We start from the raw sequence: 13,410 nt of genomic DNA, 5'->3' as shown, positions 1-13,410 counted from the left end.
TGAGGAATCTCTACCAAGAATTACATATATATATATATATATATATTTGTGTAACAACTATGCATACTGGTTTGAGTCAGGATTTTAACTGAGTTAAGGGCAATATCCCTTCGGCTCCTGCGTATGGAGTGTTCATATCACAACTCATACGTTATGCTAGAGCTTGCCAAAACTACGCAGACTTTTTGTATCGCGCTAGAACTCTAACAAATAGGCTTCTGGAACAGGGTTATTTTGCTACAAGATTGAAGTCATCACTACAGACGTTTTATGATCGTCATCATGAACTCATGGATCGTTATGGTGTATCCATTTGCACCATGAAAACTGATTTATTCAACGGGTCATAGTTTTCCTTTCCTCGTTTGTCTACCCCGGACTTGACTTTTTATGAGCAACTCGGCGGGTGTTTCTAGAAAAAGCAGAGGACGCTTACCCTACCGGTACACCTGGTCCATGCTCCCAGTTTTTAGTGGAGTCCGAGTTGCTCATTTGCTTTTGTTACTTTGTATGTATGATTTTAGTTACTTTATGTTCTTTGTTGTATATGTCTGTTTTCCATGTCTGGTCTTTGTCCCTGGATTACATTCTTTTGATTACCGTTATACCCTTGGTTCCCTTGATTACTCTTTTATACTTATCAGTAATTTCTTTCTTTGATAGTTTGACGGTAGAAGAAGTCTTTTTCCGGACTAAACCCTGAACTAATGGTTATGAAAAAAATAAAATCCTGTTAGCTTGGGCTTTATTCAATAAACAAACTTACAGTCATCTGATCTTCATCACTTGTCGAAACAGATCGTACATTTGCTGCAACCAAAAGGCAAAATCTTAAAATTTAATTAAATGACTGATGCAACTTAATTATAGCTTAACATTGGATGAAGGTTAATATCAACACTCCCGAACTGATAAACTGTCAGTGTTAGCAAAAAGCCAAAGAAATAGTCAGAGAGGAAAGTATAACAATGATAGTATCAAGATAAAAAATGGAAGATGGACACCGCCGCAATAGTCCAGACTTGGCAAATGTTATTCTGAAGAAAAGGGTGTGTTAAACCAGGCAATATAGTAATCTACACCTTTTCTAAATAGTTCTAATTGACACACATAATTTAGATATTAAACTGGTGGTGTAAAATGTAGTGGTTTTTTACATCACACATCCGTTCAGTGAAATCACCGTCTGCTAAAAAATGGAAGAATAAATTAACAATATGTGGTAAAGAGCAACAGTATGATAAAAATAAACGCACAAACACACAAAATGGGAAACAAAAACAAAAAAAACAAAAAAAAAACAAAACAAAACAAAACATCACTATGACATGCATGTACTGTAAGTAAACTTATGAACCTGGTTGTACAAAAGTTAAAACAATGTGACCGTGCTTGAAACGAGAAACGGGATATTCATAATCCGAAGACAATATCATGAACAAGTATACCCCCCCTCCCCCAAAAAATAATAATTATATCAATAATACAAATTAACTAAAATAAATAAAAACAGATAAAAACTAAAGAATACTTGAAATTGTTTTCTTCTAGAAACTGTGAATGTGAATCAGGAAGACTGATACAATAAGCGTCCTCTGAATCAGGAAGACTGATACAATAAGCGTCCTCTGCTTTTCAAAAAAACACCGGACGAATTGGTCATAGTCTAGCAAATCAAAATTTTTAAACGACACGATATAGTTTTTCATATTAATCTTATAAATGGATGCATTTAACCACCGTTGCACACAGCATTGTTCCAGTACTTTATTCAATTTCCCCATAAACTATCGATTCTAATATCAAAACGTAATCAAGGGAACCAAGGTTATAGCGGTAATCAAAAGAATGCAACCCAGGGACCAAAACCACACATGGAAAACAGACATACACAACAAAGAACATAAAGTAACTAAAATCATACATATATAGTATGTCTAATATAGGAATAAATGTTTTTACCAGAGGTCAGATCAGGTCAACCTGTTAGGGCAAGCCCTGATATTAACTGTGATGAAGTTTGTACAAAATATTACCTAAAATATTTATTAAAATAAATTAAATGCAATCTATTTTATTTGATGACCATTAATCATCATGATTTGTGATACGCTCTAATCCAAAATTAAGCTTGTATGTCAATTGATGAAGAAAGAGTAATCAAGGGAACCAAAGTTATAGCGGTAATCAAAAGAATGTACACTAGGGAAAAAGACCAGACATGGAAAACAGACATACACAACAAAGAACATATAGTAACTAAAATCATACATACAAAGTGACAAAAGCAAATGAGCAACTCGGACTCCATTAAAAACTGGGAGCATGGACCAGGTGCTTCGGTACGGTAAGCGTTCTCTGCTTTTCTAGAAACAACCGCCGAGTTGCTCATAAAAAGTCAAGTGCGGGGTATACAAACGAGGAAAAGAAAACTGTGACTATGAAGCAATGTAACAGAGGATGGTTAGTGTATCACAACATTAATTGTTTTTCCAGAAGAAATAGTCACTCCTCTGTAGTGAAACTGTAAGAAATAATAACCCAAAGGATGATAAACATTGTCAGGTATCTTTGGATTATCCATGTTCTATGTAATTGTTTTATGATAGTACTTTTGGTAACTAGTGTACACGATATTATTAACATCAGTTGCACAATTCCCCATCATAACTCGTAAGAGCATGGTTTTTTTCTTCGGCACGACAGCAGACTATAAAGAACCCTACATGTAATAATGTATCAAATCTTGCTCGTGGCTTTGGAAAAGAAATGTAATTGGTTAATTATGTTTCAGGAAAAAATTTTTAAAATTGCGATAAATACAAATCATTGCCAATCATTGCAACGTCAAAGTAAAACGAAACTTCATTGGCCTTTAGAAAGGGATCCATGCGCAAATAATTGACATATCCCTAATTCAAAATGACTCGACCATTTCTTGTATCAAATCAGTTCGCCAATCCATGCTTTATAAGCAAACAAATCAGTGTATGTTAAAATTACAATGAATACATACAAAATTATGACAGTATATGTACCAGTATATGTACCATTAAATAAACCTGAGAAATTTTGAAACAGTCAATCAAACAAAATCATGCGGCAACGGTACGACTGTCAGTTCATAATATAGTGAAACTCTCGTCAGAGAACAATCAACGGGAAGCAGACTGGATGTTATTTTTTATGTGTCCAGTGTCAGTGTTTGATTAACTATATCTGGAAAAAGTATAACCATACCTTGTGCGGTTAAACATCCCATTTTACAGAATACAGAGGATTGGAAACCGTGATTAGATGTGGAGTTTCGTGGAATTGGGAATTTTGAAAATTATTTTAAAAGTATTTATTTACATCAAAATTAAGTTTGATTGGGAGCACAATAGGGAATGGAGAACGGTGAATGGTGTAAATTGGAAGTTTTACCATTCAAGGGCTGCATTTAGGGGCTGCTCGACATTAAAAGCATTTTGAATGGTAGAAGAATGAAACAGATATATACTAGGAGAAATAAATGATACCAACCTGAATGTGTTCTTGGCCAACATATCATCTCCACCTCAATCATATCGACCCTATTTGTGTCGATCTCAGCTAACATCGCAAACTGGCGAACAAAGTCTGCAATTCTATTTTCAGAAAACTCAACATTTGCAATTTTGTGAGTGGTTGAGCATATCATCACAAATGATCCTTCATAAATGAACTCTATTTTAAAGTCAACTAACGTTGAAATACTTTTGAATTTTTTCATCATATCTTGAACATTCCATTGTCCTGGGTTTTTGAATTTCCAAGCGATGTAACATTTCTCATTTTCTGGAAAATAATTTCGAGTATAATGTTTAAAGAGACTTTTGTAATAGTTATCTCTCAAACTTTCAAACTTTCTTTTCAGAATTACGTGAATTTTATGTGAAGCACACACGAAAACACATGCCACTCATATTAAAGTTTTTCAAAATCGATTTGCTGTACAAGTGTTTCAATTAATAACCTATAAAAATCAGAATTATAACAAAATATTTAGGAAGATCTTTATCAAGAGTAAAAAAGGTAACCAAGATTAAATAAATGAATTCTATACAAGATCTGGAAGTATTAAAAAGTGATGGGAAGTCAAAGTCAGTACTAAGAAGTTCAATACAAGAAATGAAGCCAAACTTAAATGAAATAGTAAACAGTATTTTAATTTGCCTATGATCAGAAAATGTAAATGTAAGCTTTTGAGATTGGAAGCCTATGCTGTCATGCTATTTGAAACTACTCATTCTCAATACAATTCCGAAGAATAGTATTGAATTATATGCAAATGCAACTAATATTTGTGGTACATTGAAGAGGAATTGATTTATTACCTATGATTGATGGGCCATATTTTGATTTTAATTTTATATGATACATGTAACTACCTATGCATGTAAATCAAGTATTGATTTCTTTTATATCATCTTGAAATAATTTAAACTTTTATTTGATGTGAACAAGCATTAATTTTTTAATTGATTACAACATTATTTTTTTTATTTGATAAGAACAATCTTTTTTTTTATTTGATAAGAACATTAATGAGAACATTAATTTTTCAAGTAGCAAAATTTACAAAGCTTTGACAGGAGGTGGCTCATAAATGTCAAGAACTCAATTCACTTTTACCTTTCTTCCAGAAACAGTTACAAACCACAAAACCAGTCTTAGGTTGCCATTTAAATAAATGTTGCACATTCAATATAAAAATGTTTATAGTGTATGTAATTGGCACTATTCAGGAGTTACCGTTCTTGATTTTGTTGAATTAAGTGGGAGATACATATATGGTTTTGTCTTAAAATGAAGGTCAAATTAAAGAAAGGACTATAATTACGTAAATGAAAAGCATGTGTAGACCCAAAAAAAATCTGTTTTCGTTTCGACATAATGAATCACCTCCACTAAAGACAATTTCTGAGTTTTGTATAGACTGGTACTTGAAATTACCCCCAACGCTTCGTTCATGAATGTTCGTTCCTCTATCTGCATCATTCGGATCATTATCTTTAAGCTGGATTTCCTTTCTTAAGATGTGAAAATAAAGTTGTTCTAAAACGGTAAATATGTATGTATTTTGATTGATAGATAATACTATATTATAATTGATTATATACAGAATTCTTTGCTTGACCATATATTTGAACGAATTCTAGTTATTGAAATATTAAAAAAAAAAAGTATTTTTTTCTTCCATGTGAAATGGAATCAAATATACTAACATGGGAACTCGTCACATTTATCACAACTTTTGCTGGACGGTTTGAAATGTGACATTGCTTGTCAAGTCATAAAAATAATAATAGTAGATACATGTACCACCTTCCTACATACCGATAATTTTTTGAACTGTAAATAATATTTGTTATATATATATACTAGAACATAAATCCGTAATTTACTTGCGTTTCGTCAATCCTATTTATTGTTTTCTAGTATCATTCTGTTACACATCAAAAGTTCGATTAGTTACTTCCTGTGGATAGGTACGTGTAGGGTCACTGTTCTTAATTCAGCCTCTGCGGCCTCCCTCTCGCAATTGTGATTAAAAATGGCCAGCCACATTGTGTACTACACGTAGAACTTTTAGATTCATGTGACAAAGCACGATGCATACACATTTATTTTATTTCAAAACAACTAATATATCTTTCTTTTACGTGTATTTACTTGAATTCAACATAACTTTATTTATGCGATCTGCAAGCCATTTCTCTTAGTATGAACACAACCTACAAAATGTCCCTTTGTATTTCCGTACATAATAATACTGTTTAATTATCGTTACATACACTAGTATGTATGTATCCCTTAGGTAGGCATTTCATCTCGAGATCAAATGCAACTTTTTTGTGCCTTGGGGTTGACACATTTTGGGTTGCCGTAGACATTTTGTTTATACACAAAAATCGTTGACATAGATATTTAATGACTAACTAAAAAAAAAAGAGTTGACATAGCCATTACATGTCTAACTTAACATTTATTATGTTTAGAATGAAAATGATATGGCAAACTTAATCAGACTGGACTGAACAGTTAATACAGGTATCAATTTTAAGAGGTGATGAAAGACTAAACAAGGCCCGAGACTAAACTACAAAAAATAGTCTACAAACTGTTAAGAACTCATACTAACAGTAATCAAGGGAACCAAGGTTATAGCGGTAATCAAAAGAATGTAATGCAGGGAAAAAGACCAGACATGGAAAACAGACATACACAGAGAACATAAAGTAACTAAAATCATACATTAAAGTAACAAAAGCAAATAAGCAACTCGGACTCCACTAAAAACTGGGAGCATGGGCCACGTGCACCGGTAGGGTAAGCGTCCTCTGCTTTTCTAAAAACACCCGCCGAGTTGCTCATAAAAAGTCAAGTCCGGGGTAGACAAACGAGGAAAGGAAACTATGACCCGTTGAATAAATCAGATTTCATGGTGCAGATGAATACACCATAACGATCCACGAGTTCATGATGACGATCATAAAACGTCTGTAGTGATGACTTCAATCTTGTAGCAACATAACCCTGTTCCAGAAGCCTATTTGTAACAAGGGAATACACAGAAACTAAGTAATTGATGAGCAAATCAGACGCCTTCATGAACTTAGTATTGACCAAGTTCACTTGTAGGCGTTTGCAATTCTGAATCTTATCAACATTTGCAATGTATATCAAACTAAGGTAGGTACATTGTGCGTGCATATAAAATATTAGAATTATTCAAACATCATATTATTTCTACCATCCTAGACATGTTTAATAAAAGTACCTATGTTGATTCCGTGTTCTTCTAGAGTTTTTGTCAAATCCTGAAAAAATTGTAATTAGTATTAAATACATACTCTTTCAAATTGTGACAAGGAGTGCCTGTAAAAAATGATAAAATGCACTTGCTTTTTTAAATTATTAATTTAAAGTTTTTTTTTTTTTTTTTTTTTTTTTTTTTTTTTGTGATTCGTTTTCTTTATCTTCAGTTTTTATAGGTAGTGTATTTTATTCGGTTTGCCCTTGTAGATCGTGTTTGAATCCTATTAATTGGCGTGTTCAGGCCATGTACCTTGATTGTTGATGGATCAGTATTATTTTGCCAAAATATTGAATTTGAGACTTTTGTTCTAAAAAATTATGAAGAAAAGTTTGAAAATAGAAGACTGTTGTGGATAAAATGTGGTCCTTAATAAAAACAAGTACTATATTTGAAAAAAGATAGGCGATTGCAGTAAAATTTGTTCTTTCGATTTATAATTTTCTACATTTCATTCAGGAAATAACGCTTATGGCACGCAATTTCAATTTTCGATACAGTTTATAGAACGCGACTAGGTCATCAGTATTTGGCTAATCGGGAAGCAGACTTGCGATCAGGTGACTTGCGTTTCCATGGAGGAGTTTCTTTAAGGTCAAAGGGTAAAAAGAGAAACTATACCGACTGCGTCGGAAAAAAGTAGAATTGAATGTTAATGAATGCATACCTTTAATACGGCCTCAGTGAACATTTGCAGGTAACTGAACTCTGTTTTAAACTTATCGATTCTTCGTTTTACTCGTACACGATAGACATCCCCTATGGTGCTGGCTACGTTAATAACGGCGACTCCAAGCTTGGTAAACAGTTCCTCTTTTTTCTTGTTAGTTAGAGTAACTTCATCTCCGAGATGGCTTATTGTGTTTCTAACTTCTTTGATATCATCTAACCACCTTGGATTTCCTGGATATGAAACACAACATGACTTAATCAGATTGCATATCATAACGATATCTAAATCAAGCACCGAGTACGAAGTGTTCGGACTGTAATGGCATAAACAATTTTGTACAATTACGTTGTTCTCCGTTATTTCATGGTTAGGTAATGGTTGACTGATCCTTTGAAACAGAAGATGGAATTGTTTTTCCGACAGGGTAGCCTTTCTATGTGCTGAATAACATAATTGAATCCTGCACTGGCAACATAATGTAGTTGGTTTGTATTGATGGAAAAGTTTTGGCTTATTTCTTGTTATGAAGGTTGGGAAGCTATCAAAACCAAGTATCTTTGATTCAAAATAATTATACATGACATCCATCACTATGTCGTCATAAAATTCTTGAATCTTCTTTTTGTCCAAGCTTTTAGTTGATGTCGTAACGGTCGCCATCTGCAGAATAAGGTAAACATGGTTAGATAAACAGAAATGTGCACATTTGTTTTTTTCTAGATGTGTTTTTATGTTATTCTTTTTATACTGTGAAAATGACAGATAAACCTAAGACATGAATTACAGGGTAGCTTTTGATCACACACACACACACACCATAATTCTGTTTGCCTATTTTATGTCTATCATTACTAACGGTGTATGTTCAACATCTGAAAATAAATAATAGGATAATCATCATAATGTATTAAGTGGATAGACTGAAAGCTCACATATGCTTGCAAGTGCAGAAGAATGCAACATTTAAGGAGTGGTTGAACTTGCTCCGTGCAAATGTCTAATTTGCAAACGTTCTTGGACGAGTGCTTTTGATATTTCTTTCTTATTAGACTGACTTTATAGCTGATCTGATCCAAAATAAGGAGAATCGTTTAAAAAAGATCCTTTAATCTCAGTTTCCGCTATATATATGACGTAATATCGCAAAAAAGTCCTAGTTTCTGAGATATTATAAATCCCATCTACACAAAAGAACGACATAAAGAATACTACAGACACCGTGAAGTCAGCCTAAAATCTTGGCCTACACTCAGAGATCGAAGTAATGGACAACTATTGACCAAACTAAACGACAAACGCGATGACTTTACATTCTGTATTTTCAATTTTCCATCCATCTGTGGCAACATCCCTTCAATACTTGCGGATATTTTCATATCGGAACTCATATGTTATGACAGGGCTTCCAGTAACTACACAGACTTATTGGACTGCGCGAGACTTCTTACAATATTGCTTCTTGAACACCGTTATGTTCCTACATGATTGAAGTCATCACTACAGAAGTTTTGTGGTCGTCATCATGAACTCGTGGACCGTAGCGATGTATCCATATGCACCATTAGAACTGCATTGTTCAATTTGTCATTATTTTATTTTTCTCTTTCGTCTCCTCGGACTTGACTTTTTATTCGCAACTCGGCAGGTGTTTCTTTAAAAGCAAAGGACACTTTTAGTAACTCTTTTAAGTGGAGGTGAAAGAACTTTGATTTTGGGTGAACTATGTTGATGCTTTCTTCTGATTGTATGGTCATAATTCATTTTTAAAGTAATTAGACAGCAAAAATGGCAAATGTACATGCTTTGACAAAGGAATACAGGATTCAACAGTAGTTGAACTGAAGAGTCTTTGTCCATGTATGACTAAGGGAAAACTTGGAGCCGTATAAATATTTGTTTAAATTCTATGATAATTAGAAGCAAAAGCTACGCAGTGAAGTGATATAAAAAAGCAAGAAAAGCATGGAAGAGTGAAATAACATGTATATTTTAAAATGTGTATCGTCAAATCTGTGTGTGTAAAAAGTAAGAAAAGATTGTTGTTCATTTTCCCCCATTCGTCTTGTCAACTCAAGAAGCCATGACTGCTCAGCTAATAAACGGTTTTGAAAAAAAATTAAGAAAGAATGGTAAAAATATTAATTTCCCTAGTTTGAAAGTGTAATCAAGGGAACCATGGTTATAGCGGTAATCAAAAGAAAGAATGCAATCAAGGGACAAAGACCAGACACGGAAAACAGACATACAAAAGAAAGAACATAAAGTAACTAAAATCATACACACAAAGCAACAAAAGCAAATGAGCAACTCGGACTCCACTGAAAACTGGGAGCATGGACCAGGTGCACCGGTAGGGTAAACGTAAAATATTACAATCCTTTTTTTGATTAGAAATGTGATTATGCAGTAAGAAACAAAGCAAACAATGAAGGCTTCATTGACTCAGTACTTCATTACTTTGATTGATTTCTGCTAGAATCTTGGTTCCCTTTATTACTCTTTAATAAATTGTTTTGGTCGGCAGTTGATACTAGTGTTTCAAATCATCAGTTACGCCAAATAAAGTTATATAAATAAACATCAAAGAGAAAAGTTATTATGTTTTGTGGAGAGTGAAATTACAATGTTTATTTCACATTCGATTTATCGACATATTTTAAAAAGGGTATATGTTTTGTGAATATGTCAAAGAGACAACAACTCCAATGGGATTAAAATTTCAGCACAGTGACACCCATTGGTCTTGAATGAACGACGGGGAAACCCGCATACCACAGGTTAGGTACAATAGATACAAAATAGAACTTACCACTTATTCCGATGAAATAATAAAATTTATGATTCAGTCGTCTGCACTTCTTATCAGACTATATTCGTTGAATATCGATTCAAAATTAAAAGTAAGTTGTAATATTATTGCAAAACCTCACTTATCTTATGATTCACAAGTTTGGAGTTGATCAAGGACTTTTATATATAAATCAATAAGCATTTTATCTTAAGGCTTACAGTGTTCTAATGTTTTAGTTGTCAAGAACATTGGGTTTTATAGTATCTCTCTGAAATAAAAGTTTTGTCATTTACTCATGTTCTTTTCATACAAAAGAATCAAACACCTTATTAATTAAGTTTCAGTTTTATACGATTCCACCATATCTGCATATCAATGAAGTGCAATAATGATTAAAACAAACGTTTTATCATTTCTAATGTCGTTATGTTTTCCCAACCATGTGTTCAACCTTGTGTGAGAGTGTTAAGTTCTTTCATAGACACAAATATAGAAATAAAAAAGTGCAAACGAGGAGGATAACAAAGCTAGTGATACCTCCTTTCATTAAACATTAACATGATAATAGACCATGGGACAGTTATACGATACAGAGAAACTAACATAACTATATATACAAGTACAGTAATTGTACTTGGCACGCTTCCAATTCGATGGTATGTGGGGTTGGAAAATTAGAATGGAGAATAGAGAATGTGTGTAGGTATTGTGTTTGGGGATTAAAATTTTGAATGAGAAGGTGGAGAAACTAGTTTTTAAGGTATTAATTAGTATGAAAATTATTTCAGAATTAATTGAAAATGACAGTTTTAATGTTTAACAATCTAAAAATATAAAATTCAATTCAACAATAACAATTTTGATAAAGAAAAATGCAATGGGGACATATTGGTACATATGGGGATAATGATATTTCAGTGGGGAAATGGGAAATCTCTATGACAGAATGAAAGGATGCACAAAGAGGAATGGAGATAAGGGGTTGTAAATTGTGCAAATGGGAAGTTCATACATGCACCATTTAAGAACTGTACATACAATAGAAACAGAATGTTGCCCAATACAAACATGACTGAACTCTGACGCCATAGAAAGTTGCGCAATTACTGTTTGTTTAAGACACCGCAATGCTGCACCTGAATGAAGAAGAACGCTTACAACAGTGAAGTCAATTAGCTCTTTTTTTCCAATAGTAATTTTCCCCCTTTTCCTCACATTCAAATGATACGAAAAGACTGCAAATATGTGAATATTTTGAATAACAATCTTTGTTTCACTTGAATCTTGCATATATTTGTTGTTGTATACATGTAAAATGTAAAATTTCGTTTGTTTTTGAATTTAGATCTTATCTAAAAGTTAACAATCGGTGACTCATTTCATCGAGTTATTGCTGTACAAACAACAACATCCAAGTGTGTACTAATACACCGCTTTACGATTTCTTTTATATTCGAAAAGAAATCTTTTCCCTGGCGTAACAGAGATGGTAATAGCATTATCTTACCACACAAAGTTCGAGCCTTTTTTAAACTCGAGGTATTGATTTACATAATTTTTATTGTATCTAATTCTTTTTCATTTTCACCTTATTATTGTTCATATCTTCTGTATTATATTGACTGCTGCTTATATTGATTTTAACTGATGACAATTTTATGCTGCCCATTTGTGTTGAAACATACCGGAAAAAATAAATCTAGTTTGACCCATCTTTCACTTTGATATACACATAGCAAGTTAGGGCCATTGCGGTGGTTTTTACTTTCCGGTTTCGGACTGACATTGACATTTATTATCCGGGCGTTCCTTTTGACTATTCCTTTCGACTACTGCCTAGAATTGGTGATTTCGTTATTAGTATTCATTTCCTATGAAATGTGTTAAGTGCTTTGTTATTTAGTTCATTACCGTTATATTTACATTCTAGCTATGAACAGCATTATGATTTGAACGAAAAATGAAAGAATTATGCTTTTAACGCATGCGTAGATTGTTGAAACATTAGCAGACACCTTATTAACTGAATGAGGAGCAGACAACTACCTTGAAAACGACACATCTTCAACGTCACTGCATTGATTTATTACATTAAGGCTACAAACATACGTGTAATGCAATATAAACAAATATGAAACCTAGCATATATTCATTGTTTCTGTACATGTTTAATGATATAATGACATGTATATCTTACCTAAAAATTTACAATCGATAATTCATTTCACCGAGTTATTGTTGTATGGTAAACACCTGAATTATACAAAATACCAGAAACCACTATACGACTCCTATTCGAGGAGAATTTATTTCCTAGCGTCAAACTATTGTGTTTTGTATCTTTTTTTATGCAGCTTCGGGGAATGATTTTTTCTGTAAACATGATTAAATAAATGATGAAAAAAATATCATAATATATCATTATAGATATATTACAAGTTGTTAGAACACATTAAAAGGGGAAACAGGAGAAATAAATTTATTTTTCAAATGCATTTCCACTTATATTGAAAAAATAAATGAAGATTCCCCATGATCCCTTACAATTGCTTCCTGATTGTCTAAATAAAAAAAACATTTCGTTTATCATTGTATCAAAAACACTTATGTAGTACTCCAGCTAAGGACCATGAAAAATGTGATTCGTGGTTGGAAAGTCCAGATGAAATGTTGTATGTAGTAAAAGAACATAAATTATTCCACTGTGTTGTGTTATATGTGTTGGGTCAATCGTTATCTTAATTCTTAATGACCTAAATGTGAGTGTTGTTATGCTGCTAAATGAGAATTTTGCTTCATACTGAGATCTGTAATGTAGGGGTTGGGGTAATATCGAATTATGTTGAGAATGTTTAGTTGAAAATCGGTTTCCCTTGGTTTCATGTTTTAGAATATTGAAATATCTATCGAAACGTATTTGTGTGAAATTGCGTTGTAGAATTGATGCAACTTTTAAGAAAAATTCAAAAATCCTACTTTGAGCAATTCTTAATAAACTATGACAAATTGTGTCAATTGTGAAACTGTCAAAAAAGAAAAATACAAATAAGCCATACTTTAAGTCAAGCATAAGTATTTCCAGAGTATATGGCATTGAACAAACAA

The 13,410-nt window shown here is 32.8% G+C and overlaps 3 protein-coding genes across 11 annotated transcripts in view; all 3 read right to left on the bottom strand.

Moving 5' to 3' along the window:
* The window catches only part of LOC148600104 (uncharacterized), a 319,707-nt gene that overhangs the window by 63,167 nt on the left and 243,130 nt on the right, over positions 1-13,410 (bottom strand). The gene's annotated exons all lie outside the window — the stretch shown is intronic.
* On the bottom strand, positions 412-6,780 carry LOC148600111 (uncharacterized). The gene is made up of 3 exons (XM_088557360.1): positions 4,978-6,780; positions 3,526-3,819; positions 412-810 (listed from the first exon to the last, which is right to left on the bottom strand). Exons 1-3 carry the CDS (start codon positions 5,162-5,164, stop codon positions 746-748), a joined length of 546 nt encoding a protein of 181 aa, XP_088413486.1. The 5' UTR covers positions 5,165-6,780; the 3' UTR covers positions 412-745.
* On the bottom strand, positions 6,783-10,460 carry LOC148600110 (uncharacterized). Its single transcript, XM_088557140.1, has 3 exons — positions 10,324-10,460; positions 7,509-8,174; positions 6,783-6,845 (listed from the first exon to the last, which is right to left on the bottom strand). The coding sequence occupies exons 2-3, from the start codon at positions 8,172-8,174 to the stop codon at positions 6,783-6,785; spliced, it is 729 nt and encodes a 242-aa protein (XP_088413266.1). The 5' UTR covers positions 10,324-10,460.

This window comes from Perna viridis, chromosome 13 (assembly GCF_037379345.1).
Source record: "Perna viridis isolate PV_CMFRI_1.1 ecotype Kerala chromosome 13, ASM3737934v1, whole genome shotgun sequence".
Lineage (NCBI taxonomy): Eukaryota > Metazoa > Mollusca > Bivalvia > Mytilida > Mytilidae > Perna > Perna viridis.
Note: the sequence above shows the minus strand (reverse complement) of the source record. Positions and strands in the feature narration are given on the sequence as shown.